This window comes from Podarcis melisellensis, assembly GCF_964234715.1.
Source record: "Podarcis melisellensis genome assembly, chromosome: 4".
NCBI classification, from domain to species: Eukaryota; Metazoa; Chordata; class Lepidosauria; order Squamata; family Lacertidae; genus Podarcis; species Podarcis melisellensis.
Genome location: NC_138531.1, coordinates 100,307,903 through 100,334,261, shown reverse-complemented (window position 1 = coordinate 100,334,261; position 26,359 = coordinate 100,307,903). Strand labels below are relative to the sequence as shown.

The 26,359-nt window shown below is 48.2% G+C and overlaps 1 protein-coding gene across 8 annotated transcripts in view; it reads left to right on the top strand.

Moving 5' to 3' along the window:
* Nucleotides 1-26,359, top strand: part of ARAP1 (ArfGAP with RhoGAP domain, ankyrin repeat and PH domain 1) — a 137,955-nt gene that overhangs the window by 62,042 nt on the left and 49,554 nt on the right. For 5 of the 8 annotated variants that reach the window (XR_014168017.1, XM_081909549.1, XM_081909548.1 and 2 more), the window contains 10 exons: nucleotides 1,500-1,630; nucleotides 2,678-2,748; nucleotides 6,939-7,051; nucleotides 10,938-11,099; nucleotides 12,970-13,093; nucleotides 14,093-14,213; nucleotides 14,821-15,026; nucleotides 16,449-16,555; nucleotides 18,774-18,973; nucleotides 20,354-20,439. Coding sequence is in view for 7 of the 8 variants with exons in the window: in XM_081909549.1 (XP_081765675.1) it covers nucleotides 1,500-1,630; nucleotides 2,678-2,748; nucleotides 6,939-7,051; nucleotides 10,938-11,099; nucleotides 12,970-13,093; nucleotides 14,093-14,213; nucleotides 14,821-15,026; nucleotides 16,449-16,555; nucleotides 18,774-18,973; nucleotides 20,354-20,439 (1,321 nt within the window). In the remaining variant the exon portion in view is untranslated. The remainder of the gene's footprint in view (nucleotides 1-1,499; nucleotides 1,631-2,677; nucleotides 2,749-6,938; nucleotides 7,052-10,937; nucleotides 11,100-12,969; nucleotides 13,094-14,092; nucleotides 14,214-14,820; nucleotides 15,027-16,448; nucleotides 16,556-18,773; nucleotides 18,974-20,353; nucleotides 20,440-26,359) is intronic. The other 3 variants (XM_081909552.1, XM_081909550.1, XM_081909551.1) reach the window with 3 other exon arrangements.

Sequence of the window (26,359 nt, the reverse complement as noted above, 5' to 3'; positions counted from 1 at the left end):
AGATGTCAAGGAAATAAACAGCTATCTGACTTTTAGAAGACATCTGAAGGCAGCCCTCTTTAGGGAAGTTTTTAGTGTTTGATATTTTATCATGTTTTTAATATTCTGTTGGGAGCCGCCCAGAGTGGTTGGGGAAACCCAGCCAGATGGGTGGGGTATAAGTAAGAAATAATAATTATTATACATATTAAATGATTTTTATTAAACAATTTCAACATACCACATTATCAATCCAAATATTCAGTTACATTATTTCCCCCCTTCCGCCCCCCCACCCAAGGACCTCCCTCAGCTCCCCTCTTAGCCTTATCTATCAAATGTTCAACTAATAAATTTGTGGATGTTTATTCAAAACCTGCCAAGGAGTCCAGATCATTTTGTTGTCTTTTTAAATAATTTGTAAAAAGTTCCCATTCTTCCTTGAAGACACGATTGTCCTTCTCACGCAGCTTGTATGTCAATTTGGCCATTTCCACCTAGCTCACCAATTTTTCTTGCCAGTGTTCTTTAGTTGGGATTTCCTCATTCTTCCATCATTGTGCTAACAAGACTCTTGCCGCTGTTGTAGCAGACATAAATAAGTTCTTTATTTTTCTTGGCAGGTGGACTGAGATATTTCTATTCTCCCTTTTGCACAAGACCTGTTGTTGTTTAGTTGTTTAGTCGTGCCCGACTCTTCGTGACCCCATGGACCAGAGCACGCCAGGCACTCCTGTCTTCCACTGCCTCCCGCAGTTTGGGAAACTCATGCTGGTAGCTTTGAGAACACTGTCCCACAATCTGGTCCTCTGTCGTCCCCTTCTCCTTGTGCCCTCCATCTTTCCCAACATCAGGGTCTTTTCCAGGGAGTCTTCTCTTCTCATGAGGTGGCCATAGTATTGGAACCTCAGCTTCAGGATCTGTCCTTCCAGTGAGCCCTCAGGGCTGATTTCCTTCTGAATGGATCGGTTTGATCTTCTTGCAGTCCATGGGACCCTCAAGAGTCTCCTCCAGCACCAGAATTCAAAAGCATCAATTCTTTGGCGATCAACCTTCTTTATGGTCCAGCTCTCACTTCCATACATCCCTACTGGGAAAACCAGAGCTTTAACTATATGGACCTTTGTCGGCAAGGTGATGTCTCTGCTTTTTAAGACTAGAACTAGAAGCCAGTAAACCTGAATATTGTAGGATTCGGATGAAAGAAATAACTTCTTGACACAGTGCATGGTTAAATTATGGGATTTCCACCATAATGGCTGTTTTGCCTCCATGGTCGGAGGCAGCGATGCTTCTGGAAACTGCAGGAGGGGAGCGTTGCTCTTGTGTTCGAATCCTGCTTTCTGGTTTGGCCTAAGAGGCACCCTGTGAGAACAGAATGCTGGACTCGGTGGCCCAAGGGCCTGATCCTGCCGGGCTCTTTGGATGTTCTTCTGAGCTCATGAAGCGGCTGAGCTAGGAGAACGATGCCAGCTTTGCGGCTGATTTTAAAGCAAGGTCTCTGTTGTTTCTCATTCCAGTCCTCCTGTGAAAAACGACCTGCAAGACCCTGAACAGCCGCCTGCCCTCTTTCCCCGCCTAAAGATTGTGGAGCGGATCGGCGCCCCTGAGCCACCTTCAAAGCCTCCCGTCCTCTTCCAGACGGACTTGGGTGAGTGTCTGTGACTGGCGGAAGAGAAGCTCAGTGCTGTGCGATCACTCCGTCGCAGGGGGGTTGGACTAGATGCCCTTTGGCGATCCCTTCCAACACAGCGGTTCTGTGATTCTGTGAAAGGGGTATTTGGAAGTCGGCCCGCTTCCCCCAACTTCACTGTTCAGATTCTGAATGTGAAGTTCTGTTTTGAAATCTGGGCATGCGATACATTCTGGCACCTCTCAAGCGAGCACCAACAATATCGCCCACCTTGGAAAACCTCTTCCGGTTGGAAAAGACGATAGATTTTGGTCTAGGTGCACAATAGGGCATTCCTGGAAATCTAAGTCTCTCTTGTGTGTACCACAAAATGTCAACATCACAGAAAAACGGGTTGGTGTCAGTTTTAATCTGGTTTTTATAGTCTGTTGGTGTTTTAGCTTTCAGAAGCTTTTTGTCATTCATCTTTCTCTGTTACAATGTTATCGTCTACTATTTTGTAAACTGCTTTGAGATTGGTTTTAAAAAAATATTCATAATAATATTTAAAATAATATCAGCAGCAGAAAAAATATATCAATAATAAAATCAATTTTAATTTTAATTAATTTTTATAATGTTTTTATAATGTTGCACTGTTTTAGTGTTGTTAACCGCCCTGAGCCCAGCTTCGGCTGGGGAGGGCGGGATATAAATAAAATTTATTATTATTATTATTATTATTATTATTATTATTATTATTATTATTATCAATAAAATTGATATCAATAACAGCAGAAAAATAATACCGCAGCAACAACCCTCCCCAACAGAACCCCCTAAACAACCCCCCTGTCCGAGAGTCTGTTCAGCAGCCTCAGCTTTTGCAGCTGGAGTCAGTCCAGACCAGCTGGGAAAAGTCCTTCAGGCAGGGAGCAGGTCTTCCAGGACTCAAAGCCAAGGTGATTAGTAGCCATGGAGAGCCTCCTCCTCCTCCATGAACCTGCTTAATCCTCTTTCATAACCATCACTGCCTCCTGTGGCAAGGAGTTCCATAGTTCAACTATGCCTGGTCTGTCTCCGCAGATGATTCTGATTATGAAGATCCCCCGTTTGAGGAGGAGATAGAAGCTCTGGCAGAAGAAATGACTGACAAGGTAGGTCTGTATCTCTCGGGGGGCCATGCTGCCCATCTCATCCTCAAAAAAAATCGGAGGTTGCCTTCCCCTCCAGGATGTGCTAATGCGGGGGTCGGCAAACTTTTTCAGCAGGGGGCCGGTCCACTGTCCCTCAGACCTTGTTGGGGGCCGGACTATATTTTGAAAAAAAACAAATGAACAAATTCCCACAAATAACCCAGAGATGCATTTTAAATAAAAGGACACATTCTACTCGGGTAAGCCACCTCCCAACTCTCCCCTCCTTTCTCCATAGCACCGGACGAGCCGGGGTGGCTGCTTACCTGTGTCTTATAATAATGATAATAATAATTTATTATTTATACCCCGTCCATCTGGCTGGGTTTCCCCAGCCACTCTGGGTGGCTTCCAACAGAATATTAAAATACAATGGTCTGTTAAACATTAAAAGCTTCCCTAAACAGGGCTGCCTTCAGATGTCTTCTAAAAGTTTGGTAGTTATTTTTCTCTTTGACATCTGGTGGGAGGGCGTTCCACAGGGCGGGTGCCACTACCAAGAAGGCCCTTTGTCTGGTTCCCAGTAATTTCGCTTCTCACAGTGAGGGAACCACCAGAAGGTCTTTGGAGCTGGACCTCAGTATCTGGGCAGAATGATGGGGGTGGAGACACTCCTTCAGGTATATGGGGCTGTTTAGGGCTTTCAAGGTCAGCACCAACACTTTGAATTGTGCTCGGAAACGTACTGGGAGCCAGTGTAGGTCTCTCAGTAATGTTGTTATGTGGTCTTGGTGGCCACTCCCAGTCACCAGTCTAGCTGCCGCATTCTGGATTAGTTGTAGTTTCCGAGTCACCTTCAAAGGTAGCGCCACGTAGAGTGCATTGCAGTAGTCGAAGCGGGAGATAACCAGAGCATGTACCACTCTGGTGAGACAGTCTGCGGGCAGGTAGGGTCTCATCCTGCATACCAGATGGAGCTGGGAGACACAATATTGACCTGTGCCTCCATGGACAGGTGTGAGTCCAGAATGACTCCCAGGCTGTGCACCTGGTCCTTCAGGGGCACAGTTACCCCATTCAGGACCAGGGTGTCCTCCACACCAGCCCCGCCTCCTGTCCCCCCAAAAACAGTACTTCTGTCTTGTCAGGATTCAACCTCAATCTGTTAGCCGCCATCCATCCTCCAACCGCCTCCAGGCACTCACACAGGACCTTCACAGCCTTCACTGGTTCTGATTTGAAAGAGAGGTAGAGCTGGGTATCATCTGCATATTGATGGACACCCAGCCCAAACCCCCTGATGATCTCTCCTAGCGGCTGCATGTAGATGTTGAAAAGCATCTTGCGAGCGGCAGGGGCTGGCAGCGGCGGGATGATGAGCGGCGTGTGAAAGGGCTCCGGAGAGGGGCTGGCAGCAGCAAAGCCCAGCCCCCTTACTCTCGGCTCTAGGGGGGTGGGGAGAAGCCAGGGGGAGGGTGGGAGGTGGCGCCGCTGAACGCGAGCGGTGGCGCAGCCCAAACGATCAGATCCACGCCAATCCACACGGCGATTCCTGGACCGTCTGTGGGCCAGATCCAGAAGGCAGCTGGGCTGGATCCGGTCCCCGGGCCTTAGCTTGCCTACCCATGTGCTAATGGGTTGTCCCAGCCACTCTGGTTTATTCAAAGGCTTGGGACTTGTGTTCAGAGTAGGTGTGCCTGTTGGATGTGCAGCAGCGGAGATCATTCTGTTTACTTTAAGGTTAAATCTGTTATTGGTAATTCAGCTGACCAAGAGGGGCAGGGAAGGAGGCTTTGCTTAGCAGCCAGGCGGAATGGCATGAGCCTCGCCCAGCTAGCACATGCTCTGATTGGCTGTGTAGCCTAGAGGAAGTTTTCCTCTGTGTGTTTGGTTGAAAGCCTCGGTGTTTAGCACAAGGCCTGATCGTAAGAAAAGCAAAAGCTCGCTTTCTCCTCAGATGGCACACTGGTTTTGTTCATTTTGCTCAGTTAAAAGATAAGGATATCTTTGGTCTCAGGGTTCAGTTTGTATTGGGGGGTGGTTCTGGGCTACGGGGTGGGCAATATAAAAGCTTGCATACCAATGTTCTGGGTACCTCCTCCCTCCTGTGTTTGTGTGTGTGTGTGGGGGGGGTGAGCACCCTGTTGCAACAGTTTAATAAAATCAGGCTTACTAGCTGCTTTGCTTCTCAATATTCTCTGGTTGGCCCCTGTTATTTTCTCCTACTGACAGGGAACCCACTTAAGGACTCTATACCGGCTCTTGGGTACCCCATAAGGGAAAAAGAGCCGGTTTTGTTTGCTTCAGTCACCGAGGATGTAGCAGAGGGGACAGAGAAGCTGAAATCCCTGATTCTCTTTGCTCTGCTGTGGCCCAGGGGGGAAATTGCTGATGCGCTTCTCAGCAGAAAGCTCCCGGACAGTGGTTCTTTGGGCTATAAATAGAGGGGTTTTGTGCAACATCCGGTTGCATCATGCACCAGAAGCAAGGAGGCGGTGAAGCAGTCGCAGCCGAGAAGGAGGACAGCTTTGACCTTCCAGGCACCGCTCTGCACCCCAAGCAAATCTTCACTTGTGGCGCATGGCAATAATTCTCAGGCGGGGCTGGTGCCAGACCCAGGGAGCTGGGTGGGACATTTTGCAGCCACTTCCTGGTTCCTTGCATTGTTTAAGAGCTGTACGCTGTGGGTTAAACCACAGAGCCTAGGACTTGCTGATCAGAAGGTCGGCGGTTCGAATCCCTGCAACAGGGTGAGCTCCCATTGCTCAGTCCCTGCTCCTGCCCACCTAGCAGTTCGAAAGCACATCAAAGTGCAAGTAGATAAATAGGTACCGCTCCGGCGGGAAGGTAAATGGCGTTTCTGTGTGCTGCTCTGGTTCGCCAGAAGCGGCTTGGTCATGCTGGCCACATGACCCAGAAGCTGTACTCCGGCTCCCTCGGCCAATAAAGCGAGATGAGTGCCGCAACCCCAGAGTTGTATGTGACTGGACCTAATGGTCAGGGGTCCCTTTACCTTTACCTTTTGCAGAGCTGCAACATGGAGCCAATTCACCGATTAGGTCATAACTCTCTGAATTGTTTTTAAAGCTGCCATCTATTTGATTTTTTCTAAAAAACGTGAAATTATCCCCCCCCCATTATTATTTTTTTAAATGAAGTTTAGAGAACCTCCAGGGAAGGTTTTTAAGTATTTGGTGTCAAAAAAAGGTTATTTATGTCTGCCACCACGGTGGCCCGTGTTTCGTTAGCCCCAAAATGGAAATGGAGCGAGGTCCCAGCTAAAGAAGAATGGCAGCTTAAGCTGACAGAGTATGCACAACTCACAGACTTAACATATAGAATAAGAGAACAAGAAAAACATAAGTTTAGAGAAGATTGGAAAATATATGGGAAATAGCTGTGCAGCTGAAAATTCTGGCACCATTAAGATAAATTCAATGGTGTAAATAAGTTATGATGGCATACAGAATGGTTTAGTTTATATAAAATATGCAAAGATTTATGCTATACAGAATGAACGCTGGAAGGAGAAGGGAAGTGATTGATATTTTAAGGTTGTATAAATGAATATTCTAAACTGTAAAACAGAAAATTTAATAAAAATTATTAAATACAGTGGTACCACGGGTTACGTACTTAATTTGTTCCGGAGGTCCGTTCTTAACCTGAAACTGTTCTTAACCTGAAGCACCACTTTAGCTAATGGGGCCTCTTGAAGCAAATGGGGCCTCTGAAGGAGCGTCTCCACCCCCATCGTTCAACCCGGACACTGAGGTCCAGCTCCGAGGGCCTTCTGGTGGTTCCCTCCCTGCGAGAAGCCAGGTTACAGGGAACCAGGCAGAGGAGCTTCTTGGTGATGACGTCCGCCCTGTGGAACACCCTCCCACCAGATGTCAAGGAAATATACAACCGTCTGACTTTTAGAAGACATCTGAAGGCAGCCCTGTTTAGGGAAGCTTTTAATGTTTAATGCTCTATTGTGTTTTTAATATTCGGTTGGGAGCCGCCCAGAGTGGCTGGGGAAACCCAGCTAGATGGGTGGGATTGTTGTTTAGTCATGTCTGACTCTTTGTGGCCCCATGGACTAGAGCACGCCAGGCACTCCTGTCTTTCCTGTGGGGCGTTAATAATAATAATAATAATAATAGTAATAATTCTGAGGCCCGGGAGCTTTTCAAAGTGAACTCCTTTTTGTCTTCTTCCCTCTGCAGGAGGACGTGGTGGTGGAGTCGACATCCCAGAAACGTCGCTCTGCCCGGTTCAGCAGCCTGATGAGCGAAGACGAGCTGATTGAGGATTATTTCAAGGAGGAATCCGCCACCAAGTGAGGGCTGCTTTGGTTATGTTTGTGCGCGTGTGGGTGTGTTGGCATTTCGTATACCCACGACCGGGTGAGCTCCCGTTGCCCAGTCCCTGCTCCTGCCAACCTAGCAGTTTGAAAGCACGTCAAGGTGCAAGTAGATAAATAGGTACCACTCTGGCAGGAAGGTAAACGGCATTTCCGTGCGCTGCTCTGGTTCGCCAGAAGCAGCTTATTCATGCTGGCCACATGACCCGGAAGCTGTACGCTGGCTCCCTCGGCCAGTAAAGCGAGATGAGCACCACAACCCCAGAGTCGTCCACAACTGGACCTAATGGTCAGGGGTCCCTTTACCTTTACTTGGAATATCTGGCCTCACCCTCTTGTTTCCAGGGATGCCTTCGAAAGCTAGGAAGGAGCTTGCACTTGATAGACAAGCTATGCAAGGTCCAGAAAAAGAGCACCCGAAATGATCGAGGGGATCGTAGTGTTGGAAGGGACCCTCAGGGGCCATCTAGTCCAACCCCCTGCATTGCAGCGGGCGTAGAGCAACCTGCCCTCTCAGGTTGCTGAATTCGGGGCTTTTTCGTTTAGAGAAAATGCCAACGAGAGGCAACCTGATAGGCACCTGGCATGGAGAGAGAAAAGCTCCCGCTCCTTTCTCATAACAGTAGAAGTCTGGACATCTCACGAACTTGAAGGCTGGGAGATTCCAGACAGGCGACGGGAAGCACTTCCCATGCAGCGCATAGTTAACCCGGTAGGGTGTTGTCAAGTCAACCGGCCTCAACCAGACGTTGAGCGTTTAGCATCCCTGCTCCCACGGGATGCTCTTCCAGCAGAGATGCAGCAGGCAATCTTGCTTTTGACTTGCAGGCAGCCCTGGAAGATTTGTGCAGGCCTACGCAGTTGCTCAAAAATGTCCTGGGATAGCCATTCGTTCAAATCATTCAACTGGCAATGCCCATCAACTTTTTTGGGGGGCCCCCACTCCCCTCAAATATTTTATTGGGGGGTGAAGGGGCCTTGGCCCTTAGGAGTTGGCTCCCATGCTCACAGCCCTGGAGATGCCCTTCAGTTTCCCAGGAGGTTTGTGGGTGTTAAAAGATAAAGGTACCCCTGACCATTAGGTCCAGTCATGGCCGACTCTGGGGTTGCGGTGCTTATCTCGCTTTACTGGCCGAGGGAGCCGGCGTACAGCTTCCGGGTCATGGGGCCAGCATGACAAAACCGCTTCTGGCAGACCAGAGCAGCGCACGCAAACGCCGTTTACCTTCCAGCCAGAGTGGTAGCTATTTTTCTACTTGCTGTGCTGGTCCCAGGGGGAGGTTACCGTGGGGCGAGAAACCAGTTCCCTCCGCCTCTCTGCCCTGAGCCTCTGCAGTTCAGGAGAGGCTGAAGGGTTACTGGGCCCAGGGGGAGACTCACCTGTAGGCACTGAGTCCTCAACCACCTCTGGAGCCAGAGTGGATTCACCTGGTGCCTGCTCCTGAGGATCCGGCACAGGTGCAGGCGCTTCAGAATCAAGGCCCTGCCCCAGTTCAGCTGGCCCTGGAGGCGGGGACTTCTGTGCAGGCTGGGATTCCTCCGGTTCAGCCTCTGAATCCGATTCCCAGGCCATCACACTTGCACTTTGACGTGTTTTCGAACTGCTAGGTTGGCAGGAGCTGGGATTCGAACTGCCAACCTTCTGATCGGCAAGCCCTAGGCTCTGTGGTATAGACCACAGCGCCACCTGTGTCCCTGGGTGTTACTTGCAGCCAACTCTCTGCCAGGGGTCCTTTGTGGATTTTGCTGATGACTCATCTCTGGCCTTCCTTGTAGTTATTGGCCCTGTTTTCCCGGAAGAGGGTGCTCAGCAGGGCGGGTGACAGACTATTTCAGACCCAGGGGGAATCTAAGGGGGGAGGAGAGGTGCTTATTTCCCAAACATGGTTTTGCAATGCAAGTGGGGAGGAAGCAGAGTGTATTTGCTCTCTTGCGTCACCATGCTGGACTGAGCGAAGAAAGCAATTTGGGATTTGGAAAATTGGGTTTTATTTTAGCAATGTATGCAGATGCATAGTGAATGGGCGTCCAAAAACAAAGTCCCATCTATTTATTGTGGTTCTTTCCCACGTTATCCTCTTAAGGATTTGTCTGACGTTCGGGTTCCAAATAACATTTGCAAACCAAAACACTCACTTCCGGGTTTGCAGTGTTCGGGAGCCAAAACGTTTGAGTTGCAAGGTGTTTGGGAGTTGTGATAAGAACGTAAATATATAAACCGCATGTCTGAAAACCCCACAGGAAAAAAAGTCCTGAACAAATTGACCTCAATTATTTCTCTGCAAGGTGAAAATGGGAAACCTCTCCATTCTCTTTTTCCTTCACAAATCCTGTCTTAAGGGCACATTTAAGATATGAATAGGGTGTGAGCCTGTGACCTGGCTCAGGAACTAAGTATTTGTCATTACAAAAGACTGGCCAGGCTCTCCAGGCAATCCAATCAAGTGAGCATTAAACAAGTAACCTGTCAGACAAGATAAACAACGCACTCAGATTTCTGCTGTAGACCGCCTTTTCTGTGATGTAGGTATGATGTACCTGAGGGGTGGTCTTAGGTTACACCCCTTCTGTGATGTATGTATGATGTATCTGGAGGGGTGGTCTTCAGCTCCAGGGCAGGGAATTTAAAATGTCTTGCACACTAATAGTCTGGGTTCCCCCTCCCTCCTGCGTGTGGTGAGTGAGGACCTTGTTGCAACAGATCAATAAAGATCAGGCTTACTAGCTGCTTTGCTTCTCAATATTCTCTGGTTGGCCTCTGTTATTTTCTCCTACCAATAGGGAACCTACGTAAGGACTCTATATGGGCTCTTGGATACCCCATATGGGGAAAAAAGGGCAGATTTTTGTTTACAACAGAACCAAGGTACGACTATATATAAAAACAAATAAATAAAAATATACACACATCTGAACGTCCGACATGGCTTCCGCGGTTTCCGATTGAGTGCAGGAAGCTCCTGCAGCCAATCAGAAGGCACGCCTTGGTTTTTGAAGGTTTTTGGAAGTCGAACAGACTTCCGGAACGGATTCCATCCGAGAATCAAGGTCCGGCTGTATATACACGACACTCACGCTCCTTCGCCCCCCAATGACAATAGGTAGATCCATGCCAGGTTTTTTATACAGGTAGGTAACCGTATTGGTCTGCCGTAGTCAAAACAAAACAAAAAAATTCCTTCCAGTAGCACCTTAGAGACCAACTACAGTGGTACCTCAGGTTACAGACACTTCAGGTTACATACGCTTCAGGTTACAGACTCCGCTAACCCAGAAATAGTATCTTGGGTTAAGAACTTTGCTTCAGGATGAGAACAGAAATCATGCGGCGGCAGCTGGAGGCCCCGTTAACTAAAGTGGTTCTTCAGGTTAAGAAGAGTTTCAGGTTAAGAACGGACCTCCAGAATGAATTAAGTTCTTAACCTGAGGTACCACTGTAAGTTTGTTATTGGTATGAGCTTTCGTGTGCATGCACACTTCTTCAGATACTGTGAGTAGAGTGCAGTCTCTAGGGAGTTGGACGTGCTTGATCCAGACGAGGGGTTGGCAACCTAAGGCCCGGGGGCCGGATGCGGCCCAATTGCCTTCTCAATCCTGCCCACGGACGGTCCGGGAATCAGCATGTTTTTACATGAGTAGAATGTGTCCTTTTATTTAAAATGCATCTCTAGGTTATTTGTGGGGCATGGGAATTCATTCATTTTTCTCTCCAAAATATAGTCCAGCCCCCCACATGGTCTGAGGGACGGTGGACCGGCCCATGGCTGAAAAAGGTTGCTGACCCCTGGACTAGGACCTAGGAGGTCTGGGTTCAAATCCCCCCTGCAAGGCCTGATGTGTCGCTCCTCTTTTGTCTCCACAGCAGCAACCACTGGAATGACTGCGAGCTGAATTCGTACTCCGGCAGCGCTCTGTCCTTTGGCGCCTTGAGCCTCCACGGCGACGGGATGAACAGGGCGGACTCTTCGTCTCAGCTCTCGCCTCTCATCAAGGCGGGCTGGCTGGATAAGAACCCGCCTCAGGGGTGAGCAAAGCAAAATTGTGCCTACCCTGCAAAAGCCAATGGGAGTTGTAGTACCAAAACACCCGGCAGGTTGGCAGTGGCTGCCCTTGTGATAACGTGCGCCTGGTTTTATTAAGACCCTGATCTGCTTCAAGCCCCTATGTTTGTTTGCAGTGGAAAAAAAAGACAGTCACGGAAGCAAGAAATTACACAAAACAAAAGAATTGCCGTGAAAATCCCTGAAATGAGAAGCATTCGATTATAGAATTGGATGAAATAACAAAAAAATAAAATAAATAAAATAAGGAAAAATTAACCTAGAATTAAACAAAGACTTAACGAGATGCCGGCTACAAAACTCGTTTCACTGAACTAATCAGTTTCCTGAGAAGGAAATAAAGAAATTATAAACCTTAAATGGTTTTTAAGTGCCCAGAGCGGCTGGGGAAACTCAGCCCAATGGGCGGGGTATAAATAATAAATTATTATTATTATTATTATTATTATTATTATTATTATTATTATTAGAGCAGGGCTGAAATGCTTCCTTGGGTTTACATAAAAGGTATGAAAACCTCAATGACAAGTTTTAAACATAGCCCTATTTAAGAGAACCAAGCAGTAATAAGAAATTGAGATTTTAAGTTTCAAACAAACTCAAAGACGGGGCAGAAACTGAAAAACAGGGCTGAAGCGCTCCTGACTGCTGTTGTTAAAGACTCCAGGACGGGTTCAAGAGAGTTTTCTTTTGCCCTGCTGTTCCCCACCCTCCCGGGGGGGGGGGGGAATACTGTTTGCCGCTGAATCGGAACCAACAACCATCTTCAGAAAAAACCCCGATGGACGTTTGCTCCTTTTCGGCGGGAAAGCGGCTGGGCAATAGGAAAACCGATGGGATCTGCTTGGGGGCAAATCTGCATATTCCGTTAATTTGACAGGCGTCATTGTGGCCTGTCATCCCCCCCCCAAGCCCAATCCCCGTGATCTTCAGAGGAAGGGCGGTATATAAATCTAATAATAAATAATAATAATAATAATGATTGCCCTTTCTGATGCACTGGGTATACCAGCCAGTTTTCAAAACCGCTTTTGTGTTCCTGAGTGCTCTAAGATGCTTTGTCAGGTTTCTCAATGGGGGCTGTAGTTCCATAGTCTATCTCTCCCCCCCCCCGGCTCTATAGAGTTGAGTCGGCAGCTCTTTCCCCAATATTGTGCTGCTGTTTTTCCAGCTGCAGACACGAAAAAGATTAGCGGGCCCTAAAATGCATATGGTCGTCTACAAACAGATTTAAGAATGCCAGCCTTTAACCCTGGAGGGTTAAAGAAAGAGGAAAATGGTGTAAAAAGTATAAAGATAGAGGTAATCTACATTAGATACAACAACTTCGAAAGAGTAACAATTTTGAGGTCTTAGAACAAAGGAAGGAAGTTAATACGTGATTTTGTATGTAATGATTAGATTAGAAGGATGATATGGTTTTATTTGTAGATGTGTGTTTCTGTTTTTGGTGTTCTTTTTCCTCTTGTGTTTTTCTTTTCTTGTTTGTACTGTTTTATTTTGGATTCAATGTTGGTAATTTTTGTTGTAATTTTGCATTGAACAAAAAAATAAAAAATGAAAGAATGCCATCCTTGGATCAGGTTGCATAGAAGAATCTTTTTTCAAGACAATTTTATTTTATTTTATTTCGTAAAAATTATATATGCCGCTTGACTGCAAAAACCACAAAGCTGTTTACGAAAAGAGATTCTTTTTCGAAATGATCCTGCAGTTCCCATATGGTTGTAAGCTGCTTTGGGTTGTCTTGGGCAGGATTATTTAATAAATGATAATAAAATAAAGGGGTGGGAATCCTGCCAGTCATTGACCGCCTGATTTTACCTCCTTAAGGACCACCCTGATGACCCACAGAGCACCCCAGCTAACAGTCTTTTCCGGCTCCAGGTCCTATATCTACCAGAAGCGATGGGTGAAATTGGATAGCGACAACCTCCGCTACTTTGACAATGAGAAGGTGAGCGGGGGAAAGATAGGCCCACGCAGAGCGCAGTTAGACTGTGGAACTCCCTGCCACAGGAGACAGGGATGGCCGCCCACTTTGAAAGAGGGTTGGACAAATTCATGGAGGAGGGGGAAACAATACAAATAACCCCTTTGACCCCCCCCCCACTTTTGTGGATCCATAGGTTACAATTCCCCCCCCCCCACTGCATCTCCTGTATAATTCCAATTTTTAATAAATCCTTAAGTATCCCTTAGTTAAAAAATTTAACTGCAAGTTTTAAATCAATCCTGCTAATGAATTTAATTGTTTCCAGTAATTTTTCCAATAAATTATATACTTGCCCCCTTCTTTATTAAAAAAATGGGGTTTTCCTGGTTTCTAATTCTTTCCATTACTGCGTAGTCCATTAATTTCATCTGCCATTCTTCCTTGGTCCGTATTCCTGCTTTCCATAAGGCTCTCCGTATGGAAGGGAGTGGGGCTGGATGGGTTCGGGGGAATAGCCTATCCCTTTCCACTTTCTGCACCAATTTTGTGCCCTAACTCAGCCCCCTGCCCACCTTCAAAAAACATTTAATCAGTACCAGCCATCGCTTCCCCCAAAGAGTGCTGGGAAGTGTAGTTCTTTACAGGGGCTTAGAGTCGCTAAGGAAGGGTTGCCATATTCCAAAAAGTGAAAATCTGGGCAGAACAGAAAATAATTGTTTTGAGCTATTTTTAAGTCTCCCCTCCCCCCCAAAAAATACTAAGAATTAAATACTGAGTGCCTCACTCGGTCTCCATATTTCCCATTGTGCCAGTCTCCTGCCCCTGAAGAACTGCTGAGAAACTGGTGGCTGGGTTTTGCTTTTTCCTCTGCCCTCCTCATGCCTCTTTCCTTGCATGTGTGTGTGTGTCTGTTGCATTTGGATCGACTGCGAGCCTGCAGGTAGTGTACAAAAGCCACGCTCCGAATGAATTGTCGCGGTAATACGTTCTGTTGACCAACCTCTCTTTCCAATGTTGCAGGATGTTTACTCCAAACGCTTCATCCCCATATGCTGTATTACCCGTGTGGCCAGTATCGGGGACCAGAAATTTGAGGTGATCACCAACAACCGGACCTTTGCTTTCCGGGCTGAGAGTGACGGTAGGTGAGATTCCTCTCCCTTCCTCCCTCTCTCACAATGCTATTAAATTTCCTGTTTTACAATTTAAAATGCTCCTTTAAACACCCTTAAAATATCAATGACTCCCCTTCTTCTCTTTCCATGGTTCATTTTACATATCATAAATCCCTGCATATTTTACAAAAAACTATACCATTCAGTATTCTATTATTGCATGCATCAAAACTTATCTACGCTGTTGAATTCATCTTAATACTGACAACGTTTTCAGCTGTACACAGTTATTTCTCATATATTCAATAAACGTTTTCCAATCTCCTTTAAACATATGTCTGAATTATCCCCAGCAAAAAGGACTCTGTTGTTGTTTTTTGAAAAGTACATTTAAACATTTTTTTCCAATTCATTATGGATTATTTCCATAATCCAAAAGAGAGAACTTCTTCATATAGTTAAACTGTGGAACTCCTTGCCACAGGAGTCAGTGATGGCCACCTAGATTCTTTGACTTCTCCTCCCCTGCTGGGAGAACGTTATACACGGGACCCCCCCAGAACGAAGTACTGCCATCTGAGAATGGTTCTGTTTTCGTTTCTCTAAATACCAACGCTGTCTTCTGTGCTGCAGCGGATCGCAACGAGTGGATCAGAGCCCTTCAGAAGGTAGTGGACGAGAAGAAGTCGAGGTGTTTGGACAGAGCGTCCGTCTTCCAGGTGCCTGGTGGCAGCTTCGACTCGGTGGACAAGAGCGGCCTCTTGGAGCTGCGAGGATTTAAAAACAAGCTGTACGTTGTAGTGGCCGGGGAGAAAGTTTTCCTCTACAAGAATGCAGAGGTGAGTATGCGCCGCAAGTGTGCTGCTCATAGCCGCCGGGTTGAACTGCGGAACTCCCTGCCACAGGAGGCCGCCAATTTGGATGGCTTCAAAAGAGGATTGGACAAATTCATAGAAGAGGAGAGGGCTATCGAGGGCTCCTAGCTAGGATTAAAAACTTCCCTAAACCGGGTTGCCTTCAGATGTCTTCTGAAAGTCAGATAGTTGGATGAGATAATTGATTACGGTCAAAGACCAGCTTGCATAACACGATAAAAACAGCGTTCATAAAGATAAAATATACAACCAGAGCAGATTGCAGCAATAGCTCATGAGTTAAAATTGAGATATATACATACACCCGTACAACTGAGATTTGGGCTGCCATAAAAATTGACCCTGAGACTCCCCAAAGGGCGACTTCAGCATTTCCCTAGTAAGCTATTTTATTCTAGAGGATGATCCGTGCCTACAAATCTGGGCACAGAATCTGGCTACCAGCCAGGTCGTCTTGTGATCTTTGCCTAAGAGGAGAGAATTACCGTTTTTTTCGCCCCATAGGGTGCACCGGCCCATAGGGTGCACCTAGTTTTTTTTGGGGGAAATAAAGGGAAAAAAATCCCCCCCAGGCAGGGGGCTGGTGCGGGGGAAGCCTGAGCTTCCGCCGATCCCAGCCCCCAGAACAGGCTGCTATCCGCAAGCCTAGGGAGCTCGGCGGGAAGTCGTGCCGGTCTCCCCAGGCTTGCGGATATCTGCCCGAAGCCCGGGGCGTGCTGCTTCAGCGCCCCCCCGGCTTCGGGCAGCAGGCTGCTATCCGCAAGCCTAGGGAGCCCTGCGGGAACTCCCGCGGATATCTTCCTGAAGGCTGGAGAGCGAGAGGGGTCGGTGCGCACCGACCCCTCTTGCTCTCCAGGCTTCAGCGAAAGCCTGCATTCGCCCCATAGGACGCACACACATTTCCCCTTCATTTTTGGAGGGGAAGAAGTGCGTCCTATAGGGTGAAAAATACGCTAAGTTTAGACTTGTCTGAAAGATCAGTGAATCTCTTCAGCAAAGGATCAATGGTGTCTCATCGAAACTCAATATTAAAAGGACATCTAATAAATATATGTTCAGGGCTTCCCATTTCACCTAATGGGCAGGTGCAAAGTCTCTGTGCATATGGAACTCTTCTATAGGAAATCAGATAGTTGTTTATTCCTTTGACATCTGATGGGAGGGCGTTCCACAGGGAGGGTGCCACCACTGAGAAGGCCCTCTGCCTGGTTCCCTGTAGCTTCGCTTCTCACAGGGAGGGAACCACCAGAAGGCCCTCAGAGCTGGATCTCAGTGTCCAGGTTCAATGATGGGGGTGGAGATGATCCTTCCATTGTGAAACCACTTTCCAATCCAGTACGGATTGCAATTGAGGCCTCGCTTCCAATTCTTGTGCCCTCGGCTTAGGAATTCCGCCTGGGCATCGGGATCACCTACATCGAAATGAACGTGGGCAACGTCAAGGATGTGGACAGGAGGGGCTTTGACTTGACGACACCCTACCGGATCTTCAGGTAATGACGGCTGCTGACGCAGAAAGGCCTCATCCTGCCCCTGTGTGTTTTGGGGAAGGGCTGAGCTCAACAGCAGCAGACTGCCTTGCTTTGCCACAGAAGAACCCTGGTTCCATCTCTAACATCTTGCAGTCGTTGAAACTTCCAGTTACAGTGGTGCCCCGCAAGACGAATGCCTCGCAAGACGAAAAGCCCGCTAGACGAAAGGGTTTTCCGTTTTGGAGGCGCTTCGCAAGACGAATTTCCCTATGGGCTTGCTTCGCAAGACAAAAACGTCTTGTGAGTCTTGCGATTTTTTTTGCTCCCCCCCCTTTTTCTAAGCTGCTAAGCCGCTAATAGCCTTTTAGCCGTTAAGCCGCTAAGCCTTTAATAGCCGCTAAGCCGCTAATAGCGCTAATCCTCTAAGCCACTAATAGGGTTGCTTCCCAAGACGAAAAAACCACTAGACAAAGAGACTCGCGGAACGAATTATTTTCATCTTGCGAGGCACCACTGTACAGTAAATTGCAGGAAGGGAGAGGCCTCTGGAGCTCGGATCCTGCTTGGCATTTCCTATTAAGGTTGGCCACAGTGAGAACAGGATGCCAGACTAGATGGGCAGGCTATTCTTGCATAGTTCTGGTTACAGGTAGGTAGCCGTGTTGTTCTGCCGTAGTCGCACCTTAGAAACTAACTAAGTTCGTTATTGGTATGAGCTTTTGTGTGCATGCACACGTCTTCAGATACTAAAATATCCGCCCGATGAAGTTAAATGACAGATCAACAGAGCCAGACTGATACCCAGAGAGAATCAGCACAACGCATCATCAGAGATCTACAACCTCTCCTGGACAATGACAGTTCTCTTTCTCAAGCTCTGGGAGGAAAACCTTTCATCGCCTACAGACCCAATCTTAAACAACTCCTCACCCACAATAATACAACAACCAGACTTAACATGGACACTGGTACCAGAGCCTGCAATAAACCCAGATGCCAACTTTGCTACCACATACACCCAGACAGGGACACGGGTGGCACTGTGGGTTAAACCACAGAGCCTAGGACTTGCTGATCAGAAGGTCAGCGGCTCAAATCCCTGCGACAGGGTGAGCTCCCATTGCTTGGTCCCTGCTCCTGCCAACTTAGCAGTTCGGAAGCACGTCAAAGTGCAAGTAGATCAATAGGTATCGCTCCGGCGGAAGGTAATCGGCGTTTCCGTGCGCTGCTCTGGTTCTCCAGAAGCGACTTAGTCATGCTTGCCACATGACCCGGAAGCTGTATGCCAGCTCCCTCGGCCAATAAAGCAAGATGAGCGCTGCAACCCCAGAGCTGGGTCCCTTTACCTTTACCTTTACACCCAGACAACACCATTACTGGCCCCAACAACATCACACATACCATCTCGGGACTATTTAATTGCTCATCTTCTAACATTCTGTATGCCATTAAATGCCAGCAGTGTCCATCAGCTCTCTATATTGGATAAACAGGCCAAACCCTATGCCAAAGGATAAATGGACATAAATCTGACATCAGGAATCACAAGACAGAGAAACCAGTAGGAGAACACTTCAGTCTCCCAGGACATTCTATACAAGATCTCAAAGTAGCTGTCTTATTACAAAAGAATTTCAGAAATAGACTGGAAAGAGAAGTTGCTGAATTACAACTTATTACCAAACTTAAAACCATGGAGAGGCCTGGTCTGAATTGAGACATTGGATTCTTTTCTCAGTAGACATGATAAAGCTATTTTTAGCCATCTCACCCCTTCCTTTTTCCTGTAAGACCAACTGCAGTCGTTAACAGTCCTCAACAGGTTAACCACCCCATCAGCCAATCACCCATTCCCACCACCCTTCTGAGAAAAACCCCCTCTCCACCCTCTCACTATATATAAGGGTCTGGCGACTTCTGTTTCAGTGTATCTGAAGAAGTGTGCATGCACACGAAAGCTCATACCAAGAACAAACTTAGTTGAGCTCTAAGGTGCTGCTGGAAGGAATTTTTTAATTTTATTCTTGCATAGTTACGTTTTGTCCTTGCAGAACTGCGCAGGAAGGGAGCATGAGACCCAAACCAGAATTTGCTGGCTCTGACCCACCTGCTGCCGGTTCTAGCCGCTGCTCCTGTTTAGCCTCCATCTGTTCCACTTCCAGATTCCTCCCCTCAGGCCTAGATATCTCACAGGATTGGTCCTCAATCCCTAAGCCGCTGCTCTTCTCGCCTTTCCCAGCTTCATTGCAGAATCCGACCAGGAGAAGGAGGAATGGGTGGAGGCCATGCAGCAGTCCATCGCCGAAGCACTTTCTAACTTTGAGGTGGCCGAGAGGATTTGGAAGGTGGAGGGAAACTGCTTCTGCGCTGACTGCGGCTCCCCAAAACCTGACTGGGGCTCCATCAACCTCTGTGTGGTCATCTGCAAGAGATGTGCAGGTAAGGAACGATTGTTTCTCTCTCTCCCACCCCCAATCATTTTATTAATCTGGGTTTTCAAAGAGAACCATAAAACAAATAGAAAACAGGCCAAGCAACTTTTTGCAAGATTCATCGGATGAAAATGAGCCCTGCAGTGTTTCTCCTTGATCTGGACAGACAAAAGAAAGCCTTTCTTCCTGGTTAAACCGTGGAACTCCCTGCCACATGAGGCAGTGGGGATTGCCAACTAGGATGGCTTTAAAAGAGGATTAGGCAAATTCGTGGAGGAGGAGGGGGCTACCAGTGGCTGCTAGCCAGGATGGCTATTCTCTGCCTCCGCTGTCGGAGGCAGCAATCCTCCTAAATCCAGATAATTCCAGCAGTAGAAAGTATATCGAGTATGAAAAGGTAACAGATGAGCAGTAGCAGGTATGGTCTGATGAAAATATGCAGCAGAGCGGGTTTTGATAGAGGACAAAATGGAAGGGGGGAAGGGAAGTTTGAACACTGTCATTGTGTGTTGTTGGAAAATTATAAATAAAACTATTTTTTAAAAAGCAATGCTTCTCAAATTCCAGTTCCTGGAAACCACAGTCAGAGAGAGTTGCTCTTGTGCTCGGATCCTGTTTCCCAGTTTCCCGCAGGCATTGGGTAATATAGACTTGAAAGTCCTGAATGCTGCAAGCTTTCCATATGGAGTTGTTGCTCAGCTTGCAAAAAGTATACCGTATTTTTCGCCCTATAGGACGCACCGTCCCATAAGGCGCACCTAGTTTTTTGGGGGGGAAATAAAGGGAAAAAAATTATTTCCACCCCAGGCGCGGGGCTGGGGCGGGGGAGGCCCGAGCTTCCCCCGACCCCAGCCCCCGAACAGGCAGCTCTCTGCAAGCCGTGGCAGCCCAGCGCTGGCTCCCGCTGCTTGTGGAGAGGTCCGCGAAGCCTGGATGCGCTGAGCCCACGCGCGCAGGCTTCTGCATGCAGGCGACTCTCCACAAGCAGCGGGAGTGCTCCCGCTGCTTGCGGAGTGGTCCATGAAGCCTGGAGAGCGAGAGGGGTCGGTGCGCACCAACCCCTCTCGCTCTCCAGGCTTCAGCGAAAGCCTGCATTCGCCCCATAGGACGCACACAGATTTCCCCTTCATTTTTGGAGGGGAAAAAGTGCGTCCTATAGGGCGAAAAATACGGTAATTATAGCTGAAGCTCTTTTTTAAGTGTATCTCTTCTGGCCCTTTTTCATCCTCTCTTTCCCTTAAGCGACGTTGCTCCTTGCAAGTGTACGGAGTGAGAAACTGAGGTCAGCGAGTGGGGAAGACCTCCCTGCCTGTCTCGCCAGGTCTCCGTGCTGTGATTTTGGAATGCGGAGCCTTTTCAAAAATTGTTCCTCTCCTTCCTGACACAGGAGAACACCGCGGTCTGGGACCCAACGTCACCAAAGTCCGGAGCCTCAAGATGGATAAGAAAGTCTGGACAGAGGAGCTGATTGAGGTGGGGAATTAAGGGGCTGGAAAGGAGCGAGGGAACTTGCGACCACATGTTCCAGGGAAGCTCTAATATCATCTGTATTTATTTATGGCATTTGAGGTTATATTTTCTGAGAAATAATCTCTCAAAGGACCTGTTGATGGCATTTCACCATTGTACTGTGGGGAGTGTATTAACTTATGGTCTGTGTGTGTGGTTTGGGAGCTGCACCATCAGGGAAAAAACAATGCTGTCCAGGGTTGCAAAGACTGCGGAGAGAATAATTGGGTGCACTCTTCCCACCTTGGATCAAATCTATGCTTCCAGGTGCCATAAGAAAGCTGCAGAGATAGCGCAGGATAGTGCACACCCCAGAAATGATCTCTTTCAGCTTCTGCCTTCTGGAAGAAGGTCCAGGGTTATAAAGACTAGGAGCAGCCGCCTGAGAAACAGTTTCTACCCAAATGTGATTTTGGTTTTAAACACTGTGTAAGGTAGTCTCTATGGGATGTGGGTGGCGCTGTGGGTTAAACAACAGAGCCTAGGACTTGCCGATCAGAAGGTTGACGGTTCGAATCCCCGTGACGGGGTGAGCTCCTGTTGCTCGGTCCCAGCTCCTGCTCACCTAGCAGAAGAAGAAGAGGAAGAAGAGTTTGGATTTGATATCCCGCCTTTCACTCCCCTTCAGGAGTCTCAAAGCGGCTAACAATCTCCTTTCCCTTCCTTCCCCACAACAAACACTCTGTGAGGTGAGTGGGGCTGATAGACTTCAAAGAAGTGTGAGTGGCCCAAGGTCACCCAGCAGCTGCATGTGGAGGAGCAGTTCACCAGATTACGAGTCCACCACTCTTAACCACTACACCACACTGGCTCTCAGTTTGAAAGCACGTCAGAGTGCAAGTAGATAAATAGGTACCACTCCGGCGGGAAGGTAAACAGTGTTTCCGTGAGCTGTTCTGGTTCGCCAGAAGCGGCTTAGTCCTGCTGGCCACATGACCAGGAAGCTGTATGCCGGCTCCCTCAGCCAATAAAGCGAGATGAGCGCCGCAACCCCAGAGTCAGCCACGACTGGACCTAATGGTCAGGGGTCCCTTTACCTTTACGGTAGTCTCTATGGGAGTATTTTGTATTTAATTATGAGAGTATCAGAGTTTTTAGGGTGCTAACCAGGTTGGAATAGCAGTCCTGTTGGTTTTTGAATGTCCGATGTAGATTTTTTCAATTTCGTTGTTCTGTATGGGACAGTGACAATAAAGATTATCGTATCGTACCACCTCCCCCCCCCCCAAGGAGTTCCAGGTGGCATCTTCTCCCAACGACCCTGCGAGGTTGGTTCAGCTGGGAGTGAGTGGCTGGCCCAAGGCCACTGCGTGAGCTTTCATGGCTGAGTGGGGATTCAAACCCCGGTCTCCCAGGTCCTAGTCCGATGCTCCAACCATTATGTGACGCTGGCATTCTTCTGCATTGCCGAAAGGGTGATAACTTTGGGAGCAAGTTACAGGAAAGTGAGAAGGTGCCGTGGGCAGGAAGAGTCTTGAGGGTTGGGCCTAGGGCAGGATGATCCGTCTTCCTCCATGGGGATTTCTACACTTCCTTCCTGACAAGCTGCTTCTGAAAGGTGCTGGTTAGGAGGCAGAGGCAAAGAGGGGTTTTTGGTTGCGTTCACTCCTGTTTGGAAGAAGAAAGCGAAACTCTTCTTCACTCTCTGCAGGCTCATTTGCTAGAAAAAGGGCCTAAAGGAGATCCCAGAGTATTGATGCAAGGAATTAATTGCTGGAGAGCAAAAAGCAAGGAATTCAGAAGGGGTTTGGATTGGATAGCCCTTGGGGTCTCTTCCAACTCCACAATCCTAAGATTGTATGACTATTTTGTTGTGAAAAAGTGTCAGGATGGTGCAGTCTTTAGGGTGTCTGAGTAGGAGACCCTACTCGGGGTCTGGGAGACCAGGGTTCAAATCCCTACGCAGCCATGAAGCTCCCTGGGTGACCTTGAGATACAAGGTCCCTGCCGCTCAGCCCAACCTACTTTGCAGGGTTGTCCTTTGCAGAGGAGGAGAACTCTGTACATCGCCTTGAGTTCCTTGGAGAATGAAGTCGGATATAAAGACAAGTAATGATGATGACAAAGGTCCGTATAGTATAGTCCGTCTAGTTAAAGCTCTGGTTTTCCCAGTAGTGATGTATGGAAGTGAGAGCTGGACCATAAAGAAGGCTGATCGCCGAAGAATGGATGCTTTTGAATTATGGTGCTGGAGGAGACTCTGGAGAGTCCCATGGACTGCAAGAAGATCAAACCTCTCCATTCTGAAGGAAATCAGCCCTGAGTGCTCATTGGAAGGACAGATCCTGAAGCTGAGGCTCCAAGACTTTGGCCACCTCATGAGAAGAGAAGACTCCCTGGAAAAGACCCTGATGCTGGGAAAGATGGAGGGCACAAGGAGAAGGGGACAGCAGAGGACGAGATGGCTGGACAGTGTTCTCAAAGCCACCAGGTTTGACCAAACTGTGGGAGGCAGTGGAAGACAGGAGTGCCTGGCGTGCTCTGGTTCAGGGGGTCATGAAGAGTCAGACATGACTAAACGACTAAACAATCAGAACGACAATGATGATGATTTGAACCAAGGAGCTTTTCCTCTTCCTGAAACGCCACTTTAAAGACCTTTGACTTAGGACCTTGGCCCGAGATGAGCCAATTGCCTTTGTACATTCTGCCTTCATTTCTCAAAAACCAAGGCTGCTTTAAATCTCAGAGATGCATCAATGCTTCCACACGAGGGCAGAGTTTTCACAAGATAGCAGCTCTGCACAGAGTGTCTTTGGGAAATCCTTTTAATCCACCCCATCTGGCAAATACAGAAAAGGCTACAGTGGTGCCTCGCAAGACGAAATTAATTCGTTCCGCAAGTCTCTTCGTCTTGCGGTTTTTTCATCTTGCGATGCACGGTTTCCCATAGGAATGCATTGAAAATCAATTAATGCGTTCCTAGGGAAACCGCCTTCAGACCAGGTCCGGGGACAGACTGTCCCCGGACCTCTTCTGAAGGCTGGGGGGCGCGGGCTTCGCAGCAGCGCTACGAAGCCCGGCGGCTGGGGCAGGTGTTCCCGCCCCCCCTGCTTCGGAGCAGCGTTCCGAAGCGGGGTGGCTGGGGCAGGTGTTCCCGCCCCCCGCCCGGCTTCGCAGCAGCGCTACGAAGCCCAGCGGCTGGGGCAGGTGTCCGGGATCTCTTTTGAAGCAAGCGGCTGCGGAGAGACGCGATCTCCCCGCAGCCGCTTGCTTCAAAAGAGGTCCGGGATCTCTTTTGAAGCAAGCGGCTGCGGAGAGAAGCGATCTCCCCGCAGCCGCTTGCTTCAAAAGAGGTCCGGGGGCAGCGGGAAGAGCTGCCCCCGGACCTCTTTTGAAGCAAGGGGCGGTGGGGAGAAGTGATCTCCCCGCCGCCCCTTGCTTCAAAAGAGAAGACCCGCTGTCCCCGGGGCAAGCTTCGTTTTGCGAAGCAAGCCCATAGGGAAATTCGTCTTGCGAGGCAACTCGAAAACGAAAAAACCTTTCGTTTTGCGAGTTTTTCGTCTCGCGAGGCGTTCGTCTTGCGGGGTACCACTGTACTCTCATTCAGGGCTTTCAAGATCAGCACCAACCCTTTGAATTGTGCTCAGAAACGTCCTGGGAGCCCGTGAAGACCCTTGAGGACCGGTGTTGTATGGTCCCGTCGGCCGCTCCCAGTCCCCAGTCTAGCTGCCGCATTCTGGATTAGCTGTAGTTTCCGAGTCACCTTGAAAGGGAGCCCCACGGAGAGCGCATTGCAGTACTCCAAGCGGGAGATAACCAGCAACAGCAGCAATGCCCACAATGAAACCCCAGCCCAAGATAAGATCTCTTTTAAAAAGCCAGTCCTTGTCTGCTGTCTCATGTTTGGAAAGATAGCACAAAAGGAAAAAAGGGATGAGGAGGGTAGAGGAAAACAAGCTGGGTTTAGATCGCTTTCCTGACTGTGCTTGGTCACATCTAGTCTCAGTCCCTTGGTGAGATGGCAGCTCCTGAATTTTCCCATAGTTTAACCCAGCCATGTCCAATCTGGTACCCTCCGGATATTTTGGACTGCCGCACGAGACAATTAGGATGCGGTGGGATGATTTTGATGTGGCTTATTTATCCAAAATTCTCATGCTTGCTTATACTTCCAGCTGGAGCTGATAGGAGTTGTAGGCAGTACGGTGTAGCGGTTAGAGTGTTGGGTTTGAACGTGGGAGAGACCAGGGTTCAAAGCCCCACTTGGCCACAAATCTCACCAGGTGCGACGTTGGGGGTCAGCTCCTTCCTCTCCACCTAACCTACCTCGCAGGGTTGTTGTGGGGACTTAATGAGGAGGGGGAACTCCTTGGATAAAGAGGCAGGATAAACACAGTAAATAAATAATAGTCCGAAACAGCTGGAGGTTGGCAAAGGCTGGTATGGGGGTAGGAAAATGAGGAAGCCGTTCCTCTAAGATTCGGTTTTAGGGCGACTTTAAAACTTAACCAAGTCCTGCTTTTTCCTGCACCTAGTTAAACTATGGAACTCACTGCTGCAGGAAGCAGTGATGGTCACCAACTTGGACAACTTTAAAAGAGATTTAGACCAATTTGTGGAAGAGGAGGAGACTAACAATGACTACTAATCATTCCACCTCCACAATCAGAGCTAATATCCTTTATCGTTCATTATTATTATTATTTGTTGCATTTATATAGCACCGTTTCCCTGCAAGGAGCTCAAGCTGGGGCACGTGACTCTTCCCCGCCCCATTTTATACTCCCAACAACCCTGTGAGGTGGGCAAGGCTGAGAGACAGTGACTGGCCCCCAAGGTCACACTCGGTGAACTTCACGGCTGAAGGGGAGGATTCGAACTCTGCTCTGCCAGGTCCTAATCTGAGAGATTTTACTTTCTTGGGCTCCATGATCACTGCAGATGGTGACAGCAGTCACAAAATTAAAATACGCCTGCTCCTTGGGAGAAAGGCGATGGCAAACCTAGACAGCATCTTAAAAAGCAGAGACATCACCTTGCCAACAAAGGTCCGTATAGTAAAAGCTCTGGTTTTCCCAGTAGTGATGTATGGAAGTGAGAGCTGGACCATAAAGAAGGCTGATCGCCGAAGAATGGATGCTTTTGAATTCTGGTGCTGGAGGAGACTCTTGAGAGTCCCATGGACTGCAAGAAGATCCAACCTCTCCATTCTGAAGGAAATCAGCCCTGAGTGCTCACTGGAAGGACAGATCCTGAAGCTGAGGCTCCAAGACTTTGGCCACCTCATGAGAAGAGAAGACTCCCTGGAAAAGACCCTGATGTTGGGAAAGATGGAGGGCAGAAGGAGAAGGGGACGGCAGAGGACGAGATGGTTGGACAGTGTTCTCGAAGCTACCAGCATGAGTTTGACCAAACTGCGGGAGGCAGTGGAAGACAGGAGTGCCTGGCGTGCTCTGGTCCAGGGGGTCACGAAGAGTCGGACATAATTAAATAACCCCTCCATTTAGCTACGCTATGATTTATTTGCTAATGAATTATGCAAAGAAAGGGCACACTAAATCATAGTGATTTTGTTATACTGCTTCTAATTGTTCTCTTATATGCTCTAATCTGCCGTCACTCCTTCCGATGAGGATCAAGCAACAACTATTGCTAATGTTGCTGATGATAGTAAATACTGGATGTTCTGAGGTCTTGGCAATGTGTCCCAACACATCCCATTGCTGCTGGGTGTGTCTGACTGATCTCATCCCTCGGAAATGCCTGCCTGGCTTTTAATGTTAATGCAGCTCCCAAGCGCTGTGAGGTTTAAGGTGCCCTGAGCTGAAATCATTTGACTGTTTGTCTCTGTGCTTGTGACTGTATAGAGTCAAATCCCAGAATCGTAGAGTTGAGACCACGAGGGTCTTCCAGACCAACCCCCTGCAATGCAGAGATCTAT